The sequence below is a fragment of the Misgurnus anguillicaudatus genome, chromosome 11, assembly GCF_027580225.2.
Source record: "Misgurnus anguillicaudatus chromosome 11, ASM2758022v2, whole genome shotgun sequence".
Classification (NCBI taxonomy): domain Eukaryota; kingdom Metazoa; phylum Chordata; class Actinopteri; order Cypriniformes; family Cobitidae; genus Misgurnus; species Misgurnus anguillicaudatus.
Window position 1 is genome coordinate 4,539,485 of NC_073347.2, and position 23,369 is coordinate 4,562,853.

At 39.7% G+C, this 23,369-nt stretch overlaps 1 protein-coding gene across 1 annotated transcript in view; it reads left to right on the forward strand.

Moving 5' to 3' along the window:
• The first annotated feature begins 2,884 nt into the window (after window positions 1-2,884).
• The window catches only part of LOC129416391 (inactive phospholipase D5), a 65,702-nt gene continuing 45,217 nt past the window's right edge, over window positions 2,885-23,369 (forward strand). The window contains exons 1-2 of the mRNA XM_055170697.2: window positions 2,885-3,025; window positions 21,210-21,346. Coding sequence (XP_055026672.2) covers window positions 3,020-3,025; window positions 21,210-21,346 — 143 coding nt within the window. The 5' untranslated portion in view covers window positions 2,885-3,019. The remainder of the gene's footprint in view (window positions 3,026-21,209; window positions 21,347-23,369) is intronic.

Consider the following 23,369-nt stretch of genomic DNA (forward strand, 5'->3'; position numbering starts at 1 on the left):
AGGGTATCAGCGAAGTGACTGAATGTGACGAAACCGTTAGTTATGTAACAACGGAGCTGAGTTTGAAGTCGCGCAATCTGAGACTCAAGGCAGAGGACATTCAGAAACCTGTATCTCACTCAAAACAGCATGGATGGATTTTTTTCCAAGTTTGTATGCGTGTGGGAGCATCAGAGACACAAAATAACACCCCAAAACCCAGAAAAAGAGAGTTTTTCATAATATGGGCACTTTAAAGCTATTAATGGGGGTACCACAGTGGCTCAGTAGGTATCAGTAGGTTGCCTCACAGCAAGTTTTTTTCTGCAATTTTAACTCTGGGTTCTCCCGTTTCCTCCCACAGGCCAAAAACAGGCAAGTTAGGTGAATTGGAGATGCCAAATTGTCCGTCCCCCAATGTGTATGGATCAACTTGTTTATGAATTAATTTGTGAATGGATTAACCAGTTCTCGCCATGAATATAGCCATAGATGTTGTAATAGCGTTAAGAATAAACAAACAAGTGTCACAGGTAGGGGTGGACCCAGATGTTAATGAGGTCACGCCCCTTTCTCCACCTTGAGGAGATTCCCAAAACCACCCCAATGACCAGACACACAAGGTAAGCATAATATTAAAATGTACTTTATTTAATTTACTTAAAATAATAAATAGGGGAGGGGAGAACTTAAAATAACGGCCTCTTCAGGCTCTCGTTTTTCACAGGCTGGGCTCCCACACAGTTCGTTCTCGTATCGCTCATCCTCTCTCTTTCTTCACAGGCAGCAGCTGGGACACAAGACACAGTTAGTTCAACTTGACTTTCTCACCTCTTCGCTGCACACAGCCTACGGTAAGTGTGAGGCTTGCTCTGTTCGTTTTCTCTGGCGTTCACTTCCTCTTTTTCTCTCTCCACAGACAGCGGCTGGGACACAAGACACAGTTAGTTCAACTTAGCTTTCTCACCTCTTCGCTGCATACAGCCTACGGTAAGTGTGAGGTTTGCTCTGTTCATTTTCTCTGGCGTTCACTTTCTCTCTTTCTCTCAATGGGTCAGGGGGGACATGCAGTTTTCCATGTAACGTCGGGGGCGGACCCTCTCGACGAGCGCGTTGGTCACAGAGGGGTGTACACGTCGCACCGTCACACCAAGGCCGAGCGCTGCCCTCTCACGTCACTGTTAGGCGATCTTCCACCGGACAGGGGCGCCCTTTTGTAGGGACCTCGGGACGGGTGGGATTTTCCTACACCGCGTTCTCTGCAACAGTAAGTATTTCGTAGGTCAAGACATCCACAACCACAATCCTTAGTCGTACTCACACATCCACTAGTTTCCCAGCTCTTCACTGCCGCTCTTCACGGCCCCCCAAATGTCTCGACAGGACTCGTTTCCGGGCACCACTCCGTTACTCGTAGCTAGAAGCACACTCACACGTACAGTATAATAGGGTTTCACCAGGGCCGACAGTCTCTTCGTTCTCCCAGACAAAGTGTATGAAGGTGAGGTTTGTCTGACAAGACACACACAGCAATACACAGCAGAATACACAGCACCACGCTATAGTGAAAGTTTCCACAGCACAAAGACTCACCCACCATAATCGTGTACACATAAAGGACGCCCGTCTTCGCCCACTTCACCCGAGTCCGATTGGCGATGAATCTCGCGGCCTTAGTGGTGGTCTCGTCACTGTGGCTGGCTTCGACCAAAGAATCTCCTCGGCTCACCCACCACGCTTCCCTAGGGGTAGGGCCGCTCTCCTTGGTTTTCCCGGAGGTATTTGCTAGAAGATAGGTTAGTAAATACACAATGGCTGTACAGCAATATGGTTACTCACTCGTCAATTTAAAGTGTTTCTTTCCCTCCTTCTTCTCCGTTCCCTTTGACCAGCAACATCAGTACTGCAACAGTACGTCTCTTCAAACCACTTCTACAACTTCTCCACAGTTAGTACTCACACAACTCCGTTGCTTCTCCTCTTAACATGTCTTCAATTTCGTTGTTTACGTTCGTCTTTCAACCTTTAAGGTTTACACTTACTTCAAAAGTCTGTTTCAACTAGAGAGAGAGAGTCCGACCGCCACCAGCAGCGCTTCGAGTGAACCTGCACAATGCCAACAGTCACAACGCCCAACAGTCACAAAAAGCACTTTTCGGGGTGCTCCTTTAAAGATCCACAGCTGCCCCTCTTTCGCCTCCTGTGGCTCCATCTTCTTTCCGCGCGCTTCCTAGCGCAGCCCGGATCAACAGAGCCTACGACTCTTCAAAAGGTGCGTGTCTTTAACTCTGCCTTTGGCAAAGGAGCTTTCCCCGTGTCGATCGCTTCTCGTGTCTGACGTGCTTGTCGTTCATGTTTCTGCAGAGCCTTTTATGTGGCTCATCCTTCCATGGCCTCCAATCACCATCCGCTTCTTAAATGTTTAACACCTGTGGCTCGTAAGCCCTGGTTGCGTTGCCCTGGAAACCAGGAAGTGAGCAGGTCCGTCCTCGAATGCGGCCCGGTGGGAAACGTTCCGGGTGGAACCAAACTTCCTTAACTTTGGTTCCGCCCTTAAAAAGATCGTCACCTTGTGACACAAGCAAACAAACAATGCAAAAGGTATTAAAAAAGCTGTTCCTTCAAAGGAATTTGAGAAATCATATTTTGCACACAATACATGTTACAAAAATTTTAATCTAGATAAAATGACATACATTTTTTACTTATCTGCTCATTTGATTGTTATTAATCAGTGTTTGTGCAGATTATATAAGATTTGATGCTCTGTTGTGATTATGAGTATGTTTCATGTCATTCTTGTCAGGATGTGATGTTAAAGAAGGGGGTTAAAGTCCAGCTTGTTTCTTATTGGATGGACTGTGTAAAGAGGTTGTGATCACACACAGTATAGTCAGATACAGTGATGGGTGGAGTAAATGCTCAGAGAGGGAAGCAGTAAAAATGATTTTCACTCCAACATCAATACAGGATGGCTCACAGTAGCATCAGTCTCTGACAGTCACATCATCTGATCTGTAGAAGATATTTACAGCTCATCATGAAGGTGAGTAGTTGAGCTCAGTAAAATGTATTTGTAGAGAGCATAAGTTTAACATTAGTATATTTTAATAACTACAAATACGCACAAGGAAATAAAGTATTTGCTATTTTTAAAGCTCATTTAAAATGGCTAAAACATTCGGATGTGGTGTTGACTTTCCGTCTCTTCCTGTATTATAGAGTTGTGACATTATAAAGAATGTATTGGATTGTTCAGGATGTGTTTTGCTGGAAGCCTTTGTGATTATGATGTTCTTTCTTAAATGTGAAGACAAAGGGATTTTACACACTGACTGTCCCAATAAACCAAGAAAGTGTTTTATATCGGTTTTATACATGTTATTGTGTTTTTGTGTTTATGAGTGTTTGAGTAGCACATTTGGGAAACCTGGCTTTTTTTCAACAGAAACACTCTCTCAGTTGAATTACTGTTTTTAGCTCATCTGATGTTGTGAACAGGACATCTACTTCATTGATCAAATCGTAAATATGGTCTAAATCAAAGGCAAGCAGCCAGCGAGAAACATGTGGAGTGATGAGAATATCAGCTTGACATAGAGAGATGGTTTTATCTAAACTGTTTACTGAACAATGATTACAGGTTAAATTCCCATGGAGTACACGGAGGTTAAGTGCTGAGGATAAGATGTTGGCTTTCAGCTCTTGTACAAGGGCAAACTTTTAGTTATGATCTCTGAGATATGCATATGCATATGCATATTGAGATATCCAATATGCAACATCACTTTCTCGGACTGCTCACTTGGTTAAGTATGAGACATCAGATAATTTTTTGTCATACTATTCAGCTGCTTACATTATACTTATACTTAAACATAGTGACCCATACATAATTATATTAACAAAACACTCATTTTCAGCTGGAGAATAGAGAACAGCTGAAATACATTACTGTCATCTGTTATGTTGTGAGGTAATGGATTGGTCATCAAAATTACAGTCACCCAAAGCTGGATTTTCCAGGTGTTCTGGTGTAAGTGTACCTGTACCTGTGGTTGTCATTCAGGAGTACCAGTTCATATAAGGTTCTTATGTTTGGCCTGCAGAATATTTTCTCATGATTGTTGTCCTCAAGTTGTAACAGTGCAGTGGAATTTGTATTCCAGTTACTTTAAATAGTTCTGTTCCTCATCAATAGAGGGTAGCATTACACAATAAAGAGCATTGTACTTTTTGTGTAAGGTTGTAAATATCTTATTCAACATCATGATTTCATGTATTGTGTTTAACATAACAATGTTTAAGATTATTGAAACTTAATTAAAATAATTCCGTGGCAAGAAAAGTATGTGAACATTTTGGAATTTCATGGTTTTCTGAATAAGTTTGTCATAAAATGTGATCTAATCTTCATTTACGTCAATGGGTATTGACAAACATAATGTGTCTGAAAAAAGTAACATAAATAATTCAGATCTTTTATGTCTTTATTGAACACACTCATTCAACATTCAAAATGGCAGTGGAAAAAGTAAGTGAACCCTTAGATTAATAAATGCTTGACCTCCCCCTTGGCAGCAATAACCTCAACCAGACGCTTCCTGTAGCTGTGGATCCTGCACATCGCAGATCATTGCTGTGATGACTGTACCACGTTTTATGTCAATACACCAAAGCCTTAGAACATACATCAAAAAGCTATTAGATTTTGCTGGGAGCATTGGTATATGCTAAATACAAAATTTCATCCAAATAAGACAAACGTTGTATGACATAGTGGACATTTTAGGTTTTGGACAGCCACTGTCCTGCAGAGCTTAGATCCAACCCTAAACAAACACCTAATACAGTTGAAAGAAAAAGTATGTGAACCCTTTGGGCTTACTTGGATTTCTTCATAAATTTGTCATAAAATGTGTTCTGATTTTCATCTAAGTCACAACAATAGAGAAACACAGTCTGCTTAAACTAATACCGCATAAGCATTATACGTTTTCATGTTTTTATTGAACACAACATGTAAACATTCATAGTGCAGGGTGGAAAAAGTATGCGAACCTTTGGGTTTAATAACTGGTTGACCCTCCTTTGGCAGCAATAACCTCAACCAAACGTTTCCTATAGTTGAAGATCAGACCTGCACAACGGTCAGGAGAAATTTTGGACCATTCCTCTTTACAAAAGTGTTTCAGTTCAGCAATATTCTTGGGATGTCTGGTGTCAATCACTCTCTTGAGGTCATGTCACAGCATCTCAATCGGGTTGAGGTCAGGACTCTGACTGGGCCACTCCAGAAGGCGTATTTTCTTCTGTTGAAGCCATTCTGTTGTTGATTTACTTCTATGCTTTGGGTCGTTGTCCTGTTGTATCGTCCATCCTCTGTTAAGCTTCAGTTGGCGGACAGATGGTCTTAAGTTTTCCTGCAAAATGTCTTGATAAACTTTGGAATTCATTTTTTCATCGATGACAGTAATCCGTCCAAGGCCTGAGGCAGCAAATCAGCTCCAAACCATGATGGCCCCTCCACCATATTTCACAGTTGGGATAAGGTATTATTGTTGGTGTGCTGTGCCTTTTGTTCTCCACGCATAGAGTTGTGTGTTCTTTCCAAACAACTCAATTTTGGTTTCATCTGTCCACAGAATGTTTTGTCAGTAGTGCTGTGGAACATCCAGGTGCTCTTTTGCAAACTTCAAACGTGCTGCAATGTTTTTTTTGGACAGCAGTGGCTTCCTCCGTGGTGTCCTCCCATGAAGTCCATTCTTGTTTAATGTTTTCCTTGTTGTAGATTTGTCAACAAAAATGTCAGCATGTGCCAGAGATTTCTGTAAGTCTTTAGCTGACACTCTAGGATTCTTCTTCACCTCATTGAGCATTATGCGCTGTGCTCTTGCAGTCATCTTTACAGGACGACCACGCCTATGGAGTGTAGCAACAGTGCTGAACTTTCTCCATTTGTAGACAATCTGTCTTACAGTGGACACATGGACATCAAGGCTTTTAGATATACTTTTGTAGCCCTTTCCAGCTTTATGTAAGTCAACAATTCTTGATCGTAGGTCATCTGAGAGCTCTTTTGAGCGAGGCATGGTTCACATCAGACAATGCTTCTTCAGAACAGCAAACTCAACTGGTGTGTGTTTTTTATTGGACAGGGCAGCTTTAATCAACACATCCAATCTCATCACATTGATTGGACCCCAGGTTGGCTGACTCCTGGCTCCAATTAGCTCTTGGAGAAGTCAGTAGCCTAGGGTTTCACATACTTTTTCCACCCTGCACTATGAATGTTTACATGTTGTGTTCAAAAAAACATGAAAACGTATAATGTTTGTGCGGTATTAGTTTAAGCAGACTGTGTTTCTCTATTGTTGTGACTTAGATGAAGATCAGAACACATTTTATGACCAATTTATGAAGAAATCCAAGTAAGCCCAAATGGTTCACATACTTTTTCTTTCAACTGTAAATCTAACCACATTTTCAGTATTACTTGGAAATAAAATACTGGTGTGTTTGATTAGGGCTGGGGATAACCAAGCTAGCAAAAAGTCATCTATTAGACGTTGAATAAACGTAAACCTTCAACGTCTAATTTTGTTCCACTGAAGGTTGAAAATGAAAATTGAAAAGACGTAAAATTTTCAACGTTGAAAACAGGTCCACATTAACATACCAAATAACATTTTATAAAATGAAACAAAGCTTCAAAGGGTTATAATAACTTTAATAAAACAGCACATTTTAAATAGTGCAAACAGTCAAGTTACCAACATATTTCACAGTCTGCAATAAACAGGTCGGTCCAGTAACCAACATAGAGTGCAATTAACATATACCAACACAGATTTCAGAGTGCGGTAAACATAGGTCAGTCCTATGAGCAGTCCAGAGCTTTCTGAAATCTGGTGGTTGGTTGGGCTTCTCTTTGTGATGATGGGTGGAAGATTCGCGACACATTCACACGCCTCTTCGCTTCTTCTTCTTTCGGTTTTATGGCGGTTGGCAACTATCTTTAATGGTGCATTAAATTTGCACCTCAATCGCAGTTTCATATTTTTTATAACTTTGACGGAATATGTAAAAATTTAAGATAATAATAAACATGGTTTGGTAATTTGTTTTCTCAATTGTTTCAGCATGTATAACAGATTATCTAGCTGTCTAAGATTATGAGTTGAAAACATGGTCAGTTGAAAACACGTAGTCAAACAGTCCAGCCAAAACTACTTAGTTGAAATCATATTGTAAACCAGTCCAAGGTGGACTGACTTATTTTCAACCATATTTCAACGTTGAAAGACGGTAATTGTTAACTGGGAAACTTCAGGACCTTGAATGCACACCTCTGGTATAGGAGGAGATCATCACCTTTGGACTCGAATTAATATTTTTATTTATTAAAAAGAAACTAAAAGTTTCCAGTTTATGCGGCTGATGTGTATGTGCTGGAAAACACCAGAATATATCAGAAATTTGATTTGGAACAGACTGGAACATAAAACCACGGGTCTAAGCAAAATATCATCTGTTATTGAGCAATGAACAAAAGAGAAGTAAGAAGAAATACTGACATTCAGCCCACTTTGTACTCAACAATAATATTCTGAGCAGCAGAGCTGAGGAGCACTCTCTCTCTCTCATGTGTCTAATGCAGCTTTTATTGATTTATTGAATATAAGATTACAGCTTACAATCAATATCCTACTTTGAGACAGATGGTCTCATTTCACAGTATCAAGTTTGTTGAAGCAAATAATGCTTTGCTTGTGTGTGGTGGCATGTGAGATTATTTACAGAAAAGGGGCATGCAAAATGGTTTTTACTCTTATTGTTCCAATTCTTCAACTCACTGGGTCTTTTGAAAATCAGTCAGTTCTGAGAACTGGTTTTCTATCAGAAATGAAAAACTGTTGCTATTGTTCTGTGGGCTAGAAGTACAAAACAAAATAACAAATATAAAATAATTAATTACACATTTGCCAGATGTTTTTATCAAGAGTGCACTCAATCTATACTTTTTTATATTATGTGTGTTCCCCGGGATCAAACTCATGACACTGCTAGGACAATACCCGAAGGTTAGGCTCATGTTGATTAAGAAGGCAAAAGAATTCAGACCACACTCTTGAAGTTAACTGAGGACCCTGGTCGGATACTACGTCTTCTGGCAGACCATAGATTCGGAATACGTTTTGGAGAAATTGTTTAGCAGTTTCCAGTGTGTAGCTTTGTTATTGGAATGAGACGACAAGCCTTGGAAATCAATCAATGACAGTGAGTATGGTGGTATTGCCTTGTGAAGGTGGAAGATCTGTGATGAAGTCCACTGCGATATGAGAACAGTTGCGATGGGGTATAGAAAGTGGATGCAGCAGCCCAGACAGAGCCATGGCACAGATATTACAGCTGCGAATGAAGGTGCTGGTGTCTGCCTGATTCCCCCAGAAACATTTCCAGAGCAGCTGTACAGTGTATAAAACTTTTGGGTAACCGCTGATTGTAGAAGTGTGAACCCCTGAGTTCCGCTGGTACGTAGGTTAACTCGATAGGACATTCTGGAGGATGTGGATGCTGTTTGGTTCAATTCTTGCATGAGGTTCCACTGAACATTTCAAACTATTTCATTTTCAAATTAGTAACTGTTGCAAAATAAAATACATTTTGCTTTGATAGTTTCTGACACAATGATGACTAGACTATAGTGACAAATATTCTTGCTGAAATGCTGTAATGTAACATAAGGCTCAAAACATATACCCTGAAAGCATAAACTGTAAAAACTTTGACTTATCAACTTGGTTATCATAAACACATTTTACACATATTTAAAATTTTCTGTAAATATTTTTGAAGTGTTAAAATATGCTCCAAGCTATTTCATTTCTTTACATTATGTTGAAATCATTTTATAAGATTAGGAAACTTTCAATTTTTTATAAGAAACAGTAACTGATCAACATGATCAGGATTAAGAGCACTCCTTTTTGCTGTAATGATATCTCCAGCAGTGGAGAACACTCTCTCTGCTGCCACAACTTGTACCAGGGATGCAGAGGGTACATCTTGCCAAGTTTGAAAGTAAAGGAAAAACAGACTGGTGCTCCTTCCACCAGTTAAGTGGATTGTCTGTAAATGGTAATGGCTCTGTGTCTCCGTATTTCCTAACTTCATCCTCTGCCTGGTCACGCAGTGAAAGTGGTGAATTTCGTTTTTTGGGAGTGGAAAACCCATCTCCATATAAGTCCTCAAGAGCTCTCTTTTTATTAACATTATTGTTTTTATAGTATAACTTACCCTTGCATGTGAACTCTTTAATGCCTCCTTTGTTATTTTGGTGTACACCTCCTGTTTTGTCTTTTTTTCCAAAAAGGGCAATGCTTTAAAGCGCAGATCTAATGCTGAAGCCATGTAAAGAAGAGGCATTTCACATTCATATCCCTTACAAAGATCTCCAGACACTGTGCTCTTTATGTCGCGCGTCACAGCAGAGTCGGTTTCTTCAATTCGTGTCCCTTGACTTAACTGAGCATGCAGGGGTGCGATCATAGAGACTGTAGGGGTCTTCTCCTCACACTAACATGCGTTGCGATTTTCAGCAGCTTCAGGGCATTTATAACATCTTCGGCACAGGTTATGTCTGCCTCTGTTAATGTCCAGATATCTTTGGCTGTTTTCCGTACCTCAGATGAGAGTAATGCTGTGCAAATTGCAGACTGTTGTTTTGTGAATCGCTCCAGCATATCATGGGCACTGTTCCATCTCGTGCATACATCACTTACTAGTTTATGGTAAGGAAGTCTGAGTACATTGGGCAAAGCACTTCATGTCAGCCGCTGACATGTTACTTGCATTGTCATTGATGAGTACAGGGTCTTTGTCTTGTTTTCCCAATTCGTGGATCACATCATTTGGCAATTCTGCTATGTTTGCTCCCGTGTGATTTTCAAACATTATTCTAGTCTGTAAAACGTGCAATACAAGTTCCCATTGTGAAGATATGTAATGGCTGGTTATCGTAACATGATTGTGTGGCTCTTGATGTCCAAACGTCGCATGGAAATTGAAACTCTGTTTGCTGAAGAGAGTGACTGTGTGACGTCTCTCATACCAACTCATCATACAACCGGGGGATCGCAGTTTCTGTTAAAAAACTGGCACATGGATATTGTGTATAGCGGCTCACACTCTTGAAGTAATTTCCCGAAGCTGTATTTTCGACAACACTGTATGGCCGTAAATCCTGACATATGAAACGAACTAATGCATTTGTTATTTTTTAAGAGCGAGAAGACGTGGATGTTGTTTGCCTTTGAGATGACACGTGTGTGCTGCTGCTACCTGTTGGAATAGCAGACTGGTCTGAGTGGTGTCTTGTCATATGCAGATGGAGATTTGTAGTGTTGCCGCAGTACTTAACTTTTGTTTTGCAGTACTTGCATATAGCATGACTCATGTCCAACGTCTGACTCTCCGGTTTAGCTAAAAAGCAAAAATTCTCCCATATTTTTTATTTTAGTTTTGCCGGCGGTGACCAAATCCTCTCGTCCATTTTAAAGTACTTTATCTCTCTCCACTGGCCACTGATTGAAGCATGTACTGTATCAGTTACAAGTCACTACAACTCATCTACAGAACTTTCACTGGTACTGCACCCAGGGGCGGACTGGCCATCTGGCAGACCGGGCAGTTTCCCGGTGGGCCGACGTACTTTTTGGGCCGATCCATCTCATACTATCTTTGTCTGAGCAGCCCAGTTAGCATCTTTTTTTTCTAGACAGACCGGCCCACTGACATTTAAGCAGCAGCCCATTGGTTATTTTTTTTAAACGACATTAAGCTGGCCCAATGACGGACCAGCCCAGTCATCGTTCTTTTTTCCCCTAAATAGACCGGCCCACTCACATTTAAGCAGCAGCCAATTGGTTATTTTTTTTAATGACATAAAGCTGGCCCAATCACCGCTTTGGTCTCTGTGCAAGCGAGCGTGCAACGTCGGTCAGTTCACGTGTCAAAATAGAGAGAGAGAGATGGAGAAAAAACTCAAGGGAGGTGCAGAAAAACTGCGCGACAAAAAGAAACAGACTCTTCAGGCAGACACTGCAAAATAACACAACTGTTTTCTTCAACTCGCGTCGCTGGTGATGATGGTGGCGCGGTGGCACTGGCAGCACCAGCACGCAAAATGTCAGTGAGGAGAGGGAGAGAGAGACGAGGGAGAAGTGAGTTGCGGTGAGCAGAACTGCTTTCAAAACACAAGTTTAGATAGATACCCCTTGATAAAACCAAGTCAAAAACACACAATTATGGTGATAAAGCTGCAATAAAATAATTGCACTCTTTGCTCTGTGACTACGAGAGTGTATCTGATTCGTAGATTTTTCGTTGATTGTCTGTTTCAAAACATATCATTTCTCTTCAAGCAAAATCAAACAATCCAGGACATCTGCTTACAGACAAAATATATTATGTATTGTATATAACAACACAATTGACAGATAATGTTAAAAAGCTCTATTACTGTAATCACACAAGTTTAGTTCAGTGAATGTAGTAGTGAATACTTTCCTGTAAGTACTGCAAGTAATAATCAGTTTTCAATATTACTGTAAGCAGCACTTCATCATGTTCTTCATCACAGGGTACTCTTCATCTGCCTCTCAGATTGTTTACAATCCACACAATTGGTAAAGAATACCATTAGAAAAAAGCGTGTACAATTTTGAGTTGTTGTGTTGTTGTGCTTGATGACAACTGAGTTGTAGTTGTGTTCATCTTTAGCAGCCTGAATGTGTTTAGCATTTATAAAACAAGTTCATTGCAGTGTAAAATGTGTGTTTTACTCAGAAGTTTGTTTAGAGTTTAGCCAAAAGAGTGCATGACAAATTTGTTTAGGCCGCTATGAATTTGGTTCAGAGATTGGGGTTTAGTGTTTTAGCAATTCAGAAAAACTGTAATCAACATATAATATGACAGTTAATCAGATAGGAATATTTTTGTTGTGTTCATTATTTATTATAGGCTGCAGTGTGTAGTGAATAGGACCTAACAAAAATGTTTACAAATGTTTTAAGGATGAAGCTTGTTTAAGGATTCATGTGGATTATACAGTTTTACTGCATTAATAAATAACACGTTCTAGAAGTGTTTGTTGTGTCAACTCTCACTCTTTTCTACCTGTTATTAATTGGGCTTAGTGCTTTTATGGAATTGGAGTTCCTATTGCTTAAAGGCGTGCAAAGATGGGTGGTATTTGTAAATATATGTAGTGTAAGGCTGACGGAGAAGGTTGCAGAACTAGAAGCGCGCATCCGAACGCTAGTTGAGGACAGTAAGACCGCTAATGTTAATGTTACAAACACTGTTTCGGGTGCGCCTAGTGTTAAACGTAATACACATGGCTCGGTTCCGACTTCAGAGTCAAGGCGGCTGACTAACTGGGTGACTGTCAGGCGGCCTAGTCGCATTCGGCATCCAAATCACGTTCCTGTTTTAATATCAAACAGATTTTCTCCACTCAGCAATACACCGGCTGAGACATCTGTTAAAGGTGCCCTGGTTATTGGAGATTCTATACTCAGGAACGTTGGCATTGAGGCACCAGCCACCATAGTCGATTGTATACCGGGAGCCAGAGCGTCTGACATTAGATCCAAACTTAAAGTGCTGGCTAATGCTAACCGTAAGTTTTCTAAGATTGTTATTCACGCCGGCACGAATGACACCAGACTCCGCCAGTCGGAGATCACCAAAGATACTATTAAAGAGGTGTGTGAAATTGCAAAAACAATGTCAGACAATGTAATTTGCTCTGGTCCCCTCCCCGCCTACCGGGGGGATGAAACTTACAGTAGATTAGTGTCTCTTCATGGCTGGATGTCAAAGTGGTGCCCTCAGCATAACGTAGGGTTTATAGACAATTGGAAGCATTTCCGGGGAAGACCTGACCTGCTAAAGAGAGATGGCCTCCATCCGTCTCCGGAAGGAAGTGCTATACTCTCTAGAAATCTGACCAATAGTCTTTCTTTTGATATTGTCTGACTATCCAGGGCCCAGGTCAGGAAACAGACAGATCGGCTTACCCATCAGTCTGTTAGCTGCCTTGACATGTCAAGATCACATATATCCCAGCACATAGAGCCTTTTTTAACAGAGTACCAACACATCTCGACTGTGTCTGTTCCTCGAACAAATAAATACAGAGCACCGTTTACCCCGTCTCGCACAAATCTTATTAACATAAAACTAGAACATAATACATTAACAGATGAAACTCAAATGTTAAAATTCGGCCTTCTTAACATTAGATCACTTACCAACAAAGAACCAATTATCAATGAAATAATTACTGACCAAAACTTAGATGCACTCTGTTTAACAGAAACCTGGCTTAAAGCAGACGATTACACCAGTTTAAACGAATCCACCCCACAAGACTATTATTATAAACATGTTCCTCGTCTAATAGGGAGAGGGGGTGGTGTAGCTACAATATACAATAAAATATTCAAAGTAAACCATAAATCCAACCTAAAATTTAATTCGTTTGAAATAATACTGTTAAATATGGAAATAACTGATCGCAACAACAAACGACTTTCGTTCATTTTAGCTACCATATATAGGCCTCCAGGCCACCACACAGATTTTCTTAAAGAAATAGCAGACTTCCTATCTGAGCTTACAGTCACTGTAGATAAAGCTCTTATCGTTGGTGATTTTAATATCCATGTGGATAATCCAAAAGATGCATTAGGACGTGCGTTTATGGATGTTCTAAATTCTCTCGGCATTAAACAAAATGTGTCAGGGCCCACGCATACTCGTAATCACACACTAGACTTAATTCTGTCACTCGGACTCAATATTAATGACATCGAAATATCACCCCAGAGCGATGCCGTTTCAGACCATTGCCTTGTGTCATGCACAATACTTCTAGATAGGACCGCTCAGTCTACAACATGCTACAGATTAGCCAGAACAATAATTTCCACCACTAAAGATAGCTTTATTAGCACTCTTCCAGACCTGTCTCAAATGAAACATGTAGCAGATAATCGTGAAGATCTAGATATTATAATAGAAAACCTGAACAACGTCTGCTCTAGCACGTTGGATGCCGTTGCTCCCATTCGAAAAAAGAGAATCAAAGAAAAACCGCCAGCTCCATGGTATGACCATCATACTGCAGCCCTTAAAAAAGTAGCTAGAAAAATGGAAAGAAACTACCGAAGCACAAAGTTAGAGGTATGGCGTTCAGCATGGAAAGAGAGTGTTCAACACTACAGACAGGCTATTAAAACTGCCAGATCTACCTATCTCAGTACGCTTATTAAAGAAAATCATAACAACCCTCGTTTTCTATTTAGCACAGTTGCGAAACTGACTAGAAACAAAGAACAAACAGAAACCAATAGTAAACTCCAACACAATAGTGACGACTTCATGAACTTCTTTACTAACAAAATTATGTTTATTAGGGAAAACATAGAAACTATGCAAGCAGCCATCACTCTACCCAATAGTACATTTTCCACTAGATTACCAAACGAACATCTTGAGTCATTTAATCCTACTACAATAGAAGAGCTCTCTAAACTAGTAACGTCATCCAAATCATCGTCCTGTATACTAGACCCCGTTCCCACAAAATTTACTAAAAGAGGTATTTCATGTAGTGGCAGACACTGTACTTAATATCTTTAACTCATCTCTAGAATTAGGATACGTTCCAACAGCTTTCAAACTAGCAGTTATTAGACCGCTCATTAAAAAGCAAAACCTTGACCAGGGAGATCTTAATAACTTTAGACCAATCTCAAATCTACCTTTTCTTTCTAAAATATTAGAAAAAGTAGTGGCAAGCCAGCTACGCACATTCGTAGAAAATAATAATACATATGAAAAGTTCCAATCAGGATTCAGGCCCCACCATAGCACAGAGACAGCGCTGCTTAGAGTTACAAATGACCTCCTATTAACATCCGATCGTGGTGAAATCTCAATCCTTATATTACTAGACCTTAGTGCAGCCTTTGACACAATAGATCACACAATCTTACTCAATAGACTAGAAAACTATGTTGGCATCAGTGGTCAGGCGTTAGCCTGGTTCAGATCGTATCTAACCAATCGATATCACTTTGTTTATGTAAATGAGGAAGAGTCATATCACTCCCCCGTTAAATACGGCATACCTCAGGGATCAGTTTTAGGCCCTATCCTATTCTCGTTATATATGTTACCTCTAGGAGACATTATCAGGAAACATAACATAAGTTTTCACTGCTATGCGGATGATACCCAGCTTTACATCTCGTCGCATCCTAGCGAAACCCACCAGTTTCAAGCTAACAGACTGCATTAGTGATATTAGGGACTGGATGGCACAAAACTTTCTTATGCTAAACTCCAATAAAACAGAGATACTTATTATTGAACCGAATCGCTACAAACATAATATGTCAGATTACAAGTTGCCCATAGATGGCTGCACGGTGGTGCCATCTTCCACGGTTAAGAATTTAGGCGTAATGTTCGACAGCAATCTATCTTTTGATAGTCATATCGCCAACATCTGCCGCACAGCATTCTTCCATCTTAGAAATATCTCAAAAATACGCCATATGCTGTCTGCATCAGACGCAGAAAAGCTTATACATGCTTTTATGACCTCTAGAATAGACTACTGTAACTCGTTACTCGGGGGATGCCATGCAAATCAGGTAAACAAGCTACAGCTGGTTCAAAACGCCGCCGCAAGAGTGCTTACTCGATCTAAAAAGTATGACCACATCAGTCCAATTCTGGCATCTTTACACTGGCTACCAGTTAAATATCGTATACAATTTAAAATATTACTAATCACCTACAAAGCCTTAAATGACCTAGCGCCTTCGTATATTAAAGAACTACTATCAGAATACAATCCATCACGTAAACTGCGCTCACAAAATTCTGGTCACTTAATTATCCCTAGAATATCAAAAGTGTCTAAAGGTGGTAGATCCTTTTCCTACTTAGCCCCTAAGCTCTGGAATGATTTACCAAACAATGTTCGAGTATCAGACACAGTCGATCAATTTAAATCTAAACTTAAGACATTCTTCTTTAACAAAGCATTCACATAAAATGTCCAGTAAATGTACATTTCCCGCAGTAGTTAGTTTGTCCAGAACAAAGCACTCACATACCTCATATGGGTAATATACTTATGCCGCAATAGTTAGCCTGTCTGGAACCGAGCCGACTTGAACCACTATAATGTTTGACACTTGCATTGCATGCGAACGGCCCCTACGCTAATAGAATTCTGTTTTTCTCTCCCTGTCTCGTCCTCAACCACGAGGACCATGAGACAAACAGACCCAGTTCCGGTTGCTGTGAAGATCATTGCATCACTGATCCACTGGCTGTCCTTCAACGTGATGACCAGCCGATGCCCGACCAACGACCACCGGCTAAACCAGTTTAATTCGCTTACCCGCCTCCTATCCCTACCGTTTCTATATATATATATATATATATATATATATATATATAAATATATATTAAGTCCTCCCCAGGGTTTTTGTCCTTCTAGGACTTTTTCCCATTGGGTTTTTTTGTCCTAGAGGGTTTTTAATCCCAGGGAGAGTCAGCCAACTTTGGCTTAATTTAGCACTTTACAGTATACGTTACTTTATTAATATGCTCGCTTGTACGGTTTAACCGCTTTCTCTACTTCTTATATTATCTATTGATTTTCTGTGTTCTCCTCTACATCTTCTCATGTAAAGCTGCTTTGCAACAATTAACACTTGTGAAAAGCGCTATATAAATAAAATTGAATTGAATTGAATTGAATTGAATAGTGTGGGCCGGTTTGGGCCAAAATGCCAGGGCCGAATTTTTGTCCCAGTCCAGCCCTGACTGCACCAGTATATTCTCACACCTTCATGCATTCCTAGACCCCATCCAGAACCTTACTTTCAGCAAATGAGCGGCACCTTGTGTTTTCTTCACAAAGAGGCATTACATCATTGTAACAAAGGGGGCTGCTTACACAAAGCGAGGGAGAGAGATAAAATCCAAATGCAGAGAAGTTTATTTATAAATCCCAAAAGAGCAGGCAAACACACCCAAAGGGTAATCCACAAACAATCCAAATAACAGGCAAGGGGTCAAAACCATGAACATAAACAAGAACCATGAAACAAGACAATCAGCTCGTTTACATGCACACCAATAATGTGATTATTTCCAATAATGCGAGTAAGGACTTAATCGCAGTAAGATGTTTACTTGACTGGAGCTAACCTCTTCACTCCGGTTTACATGCAGTTTTTATTTTCGGATTATTCACACATAGCCCAATGCAGAGCACACATGATGAACTCACATACATGGTCCATTGTTTTAATTTACTTACGTTAAATGACAAACACGTTGTTATGGATGTATTTCATTATCCGGTGCCGTGATGAAGATATAAATATGACAGTGCCTTTAAAGGGCGTTCACATTAAAACGTTAAGTAACACAGTCCTCCAACCAACGAGGAGGTCGTCTGACGCGGGTTGGAACCCTTTTAAGAGCTTGAGGAGCTTGAGGCTCCGGAGGAGGCGGATGAAACTGAAATGACAAGTCCACAGCATCCATATCAGTAGTCTCCGAAACAGGTGCAACAGAACGAGCCAGGTGGAAAGCATGCCAGTTCTTTCCATCAGATAACAGGTAAATACACGCACCCAGTTTGCGCTCAATTTGACGTGAGTTAGTAAATCTTGGATGCCCTTTCGGAACACGAGTTGGAATGCACACACAACAGTTATTGCACTGTGCCGATGTAGCAGAGTAAATTACGATCATTTGCGATTTGTTTGATAATATGGTAATAAGTCGGAAACATCCAGCTGCAGGGGAAGGCTTTGCTGCATGTATCGCTTACACAGGAACTGAACGAGTATTCGATAATAATTTAGCTTGTTCACCAGCAGCTTCTGTTTGGATGGCTATAGTAATGGCTTTTTCCAGAGTCAATTCAGATTACAAAAGCAATCTTTCACGAATCCGATGACTGGACACATTCTCCACCAGCTGATCACGCAACATGTCTTCCAGAGTAGTTGCAAAGTCACAAGTAGCCGCTAAGTCCTGTAGAGCAGCTACGTACTGGATTATAGTTTCTCCTGGGGCCTGAACACATTTTCTGAATGCATGTTGCTCAGCCACTATGTTCCGTCAAGGGGTAAAATGCGCTTTCAAAGCCACAATTGCATCTTCCATCCTATCACCTTGATTAGGCAAGGAATAGAACAATCTTTGTCCTTCAGTCCCCAGACAATGCATCAGTAGTGCTCGTTTGCGAGCAAGGGGTCAAAACCATGAACATAAACAAGAACCATGAAACAAGACAATTACAAGATTACAGGAAGCAATAACTATGAAATGCTTGGTAAGGTCGTTGTTACACTGGCAATACTTTGCAAAGTGATGAGGTGACTGAAAAGGCTTTATACAAACAAACAGGAAGTGAAATGTGAAGTAAGACATGGCAAGATTTCAAAAGATTTCAAAATAAAAGACTGGAAACAGAACATGATATCAAAATAAAAGACCTAGCAACAATACACAAGACAAAATCATTACAATCATGTTCCCGCTCATTTTCCTTTACTTCTCCATGCTGATGGAATGACCTTCTTATTGCAATCCGGTCAGCCACATCTCTTGTAACATTAAAAAAATTATTAAAAACCCATCTCTTCCAAAAAAATATTTTACATAAATATTGACCCCATTTCTATCTCTTTTCTTTTTTCATTTAAAAACACTAAGGCTGTGTCCTAAACCGCATACTGTACAGTATGTACTGAATGAGATGAAGTACCTACTTATTGACCGTTAAAACAGTAGGTACTGTATAGTACGAATCCTGGTAGTATGAATGTGATTCGGACTTACTACATCCGCCATGTTGAAACATCTCGTGACATACGTCGTCATCGCATCATGTCATACTAGCGCGAAAACCGCTGCATCGCCGCTTTCACCTCTTCTTCTTCGTTGTATAACTCCGCTCCCGGGGTAACATTAGAATAGTGAAGTGTCCATCGTATGCACGCTGCAAAATCTATCCGGAAGTAGTAGGTCATCCGGGTACTTTTCGCATACTGTTTTTGGAATACTATGTATTCGGACATACTACTCGCCTTGCCTAATACTTTTCACCTACTATATAGTATGGAAGTAGGTGGTTTCGGATGCAGCATAAATCTTTCTTTTTCTCTCAACGGGTATTGTTTTGGAGAATTGAAAAGTTTTAGCACCTTTTGTACTATTGCCTCCCTAAGACACATCGCTTTTGTCTTTATTGTTGTTTCCTAATCTTTGTAAGTCGCTTTGGATAAAAGTGTCTGCTAAATGCCTAAATGTAATGTAAATGTTAATTTCCTTAAAGGTTTGGTCTAGAGTTTAACTGAGTTTCACAGGGATTTCTAGACACTGATTAGACTGGGTGATAATTTTGATGAAACTCCCCCACTCTGATGCTAATTGGGGTGGTCTTGTGGGATAGCTATAGCATCGGTGCCTGGGCTCTCCACAGTACATATAGAGGTTGTCTTTATAGTGTGTCTGTTCTACGCAGACTGAAAGCACTGTGATTGGTCTGCTAGAACCTCGTCAGGTAAAAAAATCTGCATTGGTTACCTCATACGCATTTCTGGTTGGGACTGTAAAAACTAACATGGACCAAGTTGAGGAGCAATATTTAACAAGCCAAGCTGCAACAAAAGTGGCTGTCTATTAACTCCATCATGTCACGGTGTGTAAACACCGAATAATGGAAAATAAAAGGACGAACCCAAACGCGGAGGATGTACAAAAATATAACTATGATTTATTAAATATAAAACAGAAACACCCACGTGGGGGTAAACAGAAGATAAATCAAACACTGTGAGGAACACAAACTAAAACACGGGAAAACAGGAACAGGTCTCAAAATACACACAGACATCAACATGGATATTCCACAACGAACGCGCACAGCACAGAGAACGCGAGGGCATTATAAAGACATCACATCAATGGGGAACAGGTGAACATAATTAATTACGTAAGACACGAGTACATAAGGGAGTAGGGTAAAAGTGACGAGACACTGGGAACCCGTGACACAGATAAATAATGTGAAAAACATGTGTTCCCACACAGACCACAATGCTGCCATGACCTTGCCCTCAGAACACAGACCTGAACCTATACTAAGGTCTGGCAAGATCACGACAGCTACAAGACACTGGGAACATGTGAAAGCCACACACATACAATGTGAATCCACATGTCCCCACACAAAACATAATACTGCCATGGTCCCGTCAGACGCATCCAGACCTAAATCTAACACAGATGTCTGACAAGACCATGACACATCATTACTGATGCTTCTCCAACAATGTACACAACCAGCTGCTGCTGCTTCTTCTGCTTTTGGCTTCCTACAAATACATGCATGTGGACATTGCCTACTAGCCATCTGCATGTGCAATTCCACTTCGATGTATGATGCAGAAGTATAAATGAAAACTGACCCGAGTCAGTCTTCACACAAAGGAGGGCTTTTCACAAAGGCCAGTTATCATTATGTTCTTTAATAATTCACGTGACCCTGATGCTGCCTTTGAAGGACATGCATTTGAAATGAGCATATATTGTTGGTAATGTCCACTTTAACAAATATCCCATGCTCAGGGAGTATGGAGCAGAAGGAAACATCTTTATCAGAGCGCACAAGGAATATAAAGATCATGAAATAGAACTTCAATGGAAAGTTAACATGACACAAAATGAAAGACATAAAACACAGAACATACAGATACCTAATCTGTTACGGCAACTTAGGTTGACGTAACACTCCCAAGATAACAGAGCTCCGTTAAGGAAAACAGCACCAGGTCTTACACTAAATGGTATTTATGTTCACCAGTGTTTTACTTTGCATTAGCCTGCACTGTTGGTTTTCTTTTTTTAAGGGAAAAGTAGCATTAGATCGTAAATAGTATTTGGGGTCAATACATTTGCTGCTCTGCTTTAATTCTCTTGAATCAAAATGTTTGTTTTTATGCATGTGTAACAGTTTTTATCCATTAGAGACTTTATGAGTCTTAGTTGGATAAATGTTGTTCAACAAATATGTTATCTGATTGAGTGTTTCGCTTTCTTTCTGTGATTTCTTGCAGTCTCAGCAGAAATGCATTGTGATCTTTGCTCTGGTGGGTTGCTGTGCTGTCCTCATAGCATTAATATTCTCTGCTGTAGATGTGTGGGGGGATGAAGAGGACGGTATCACTGAAGACAACTGCAGCAAAAAATGCCAGTAAGCATAACCCACACAAGAACTAATCCATTGTTAGTGCTACATTAGCATAAAAGTCACAACTGATAACTAATAAGGAGGAGTAATTAACTAATCAGTAGCAATAACATACTTCTCTTTGGGGTAAGCAACAGTTAGTTACTTGTTACTTACTTAATAGTCATTATTTACTGTATTACTGAATGCTGTGTACCTCATGAAGAACTAGGCCTATATTAACTAATATTTATTTAAATTAAAAAAAGTTAGTTAAAATTAATCATGTTAATACACAGGATATATATGGTCCTCTTTACTAATAATAATACAATTTAACTCATTTTGTTTACTTTCAATAAACTTCACACCATGTGTTACCTATAACCACGGAGTAAACCATAAAACCAAATATTGTAACTCATTCTGGACAAGGTTTATCCTAGTCCCAGACTCAAAAATGCATATTTGAGCTGTGTTATTTTAAAAACAACTTGCACTAACATATCATAACATATATCAGTGTCATTGTTTTGTCCCAAGATGCACACCAGTATTATTTTTTGTAAGGCATGTTTGTAAAAACATCGTAATATAACTAAGGTCTAGTCCTGGATTAATCTATACTCTGTCCGGGAAACTGCCTAAATGTCTTATTATCATGAAATTATGAAATTATGGTGATTATTGATAATGGCAGATTTTTTTATGACTCTGTCCATCAATATATAAAAATATAGACAATGAAAAAGTCTAACACAACCTCAGGTGGGGAAAAATCATTGTAACCCACATAGTAAGTAAACAGACTGAGAAGATTGTTTTCATACAACAACAAGCTCAATGTTTGAATGTGTTGACCTATGATCGCAACTCATGTCTACAAATAGGCTGGACAGTCGTAAACCAGATGGAGCATGTGTGAGTATTGATAATGTGGACATTAAATTAAAAATATGATGTTTCCTTCATGTTTGTTGAAACCAAGTATTGACAAATGCTGGAAGATGTTGCTGAACTCAAATTCAAAGCGACAAAATATTATTATAATTTCCCTTATTATGTCACTGGTTTTGGCTGGGGTGTAATAAACACACCCTGATCCATCCCCGTGGGGGTATGGGTGGTTCAAACAACACCCCCCCAATGCCAAAGGTTCAGATTTGAAGTTAGTTTTTTTTAAGTGTCCTTATAAATTAGGACGGCCAATACAGGGCTCGACAATAAGGATGGCCCAAGAGTAGCGTGAACGATGCTCGGGTCATTTGACAGAACTGTCACTTGTGTGTGACTGTCATAAAGATGTATCATTTGCACATGTTTTGAGGACTTGCCAAATTAATTATTAATTAAATTAATTAAATAATTAAATTATTAATTATTCAAGCAAAGACAATTCTAAAGAAATTTCAATATACTACTAACGCGCTGTTTGAAAATTTTCGGGTGTTCCCAAGTCCCAAGCGTGCGTACCGAACGCTGCATCTTTGATTCAGACAAGGAGCAAATATTGAGTTCACGTTTCCTTGCACTCAAACGGACATACTTACACAAAATTCTCTCAATTGCAGGGTTTATCCTCGTAAACATTGTCTGTTATGTCTTAAGCAAATGTTAAGTGTTAAATAAAACACATGAGCCATGCAATAATTGATTCCACCAAAATAAAAATGATCTAACTCACACTATACTGAAGCCCAAATCTTGTTTTATAAAACGGCCAGTTCTAGTTCTTCATTCTGATTGGTTGAAACGCGTTCTCAGCTGTGATAAAACTCACCGGTAAACCCACGGCTCAAACCGTATTACATAGCTTGTATCACTGCGCCACTGTTGTTGTGTACTGTAGAAAATAACTGTCAAAATGTCGGATTTTGTTGTCAATTTTGATTTATTGGGTGGGCTAATTATATTATATTGTATTAATTATAATCCTCAACAATTGAACAATTAATGGCGATATCCAGATAAGTGTCAATAAATATTGTTTAGTTTTCTTGTTGATTAATCATTAATGCTTCCGTGAGGAGTAGTTGTACCATATATT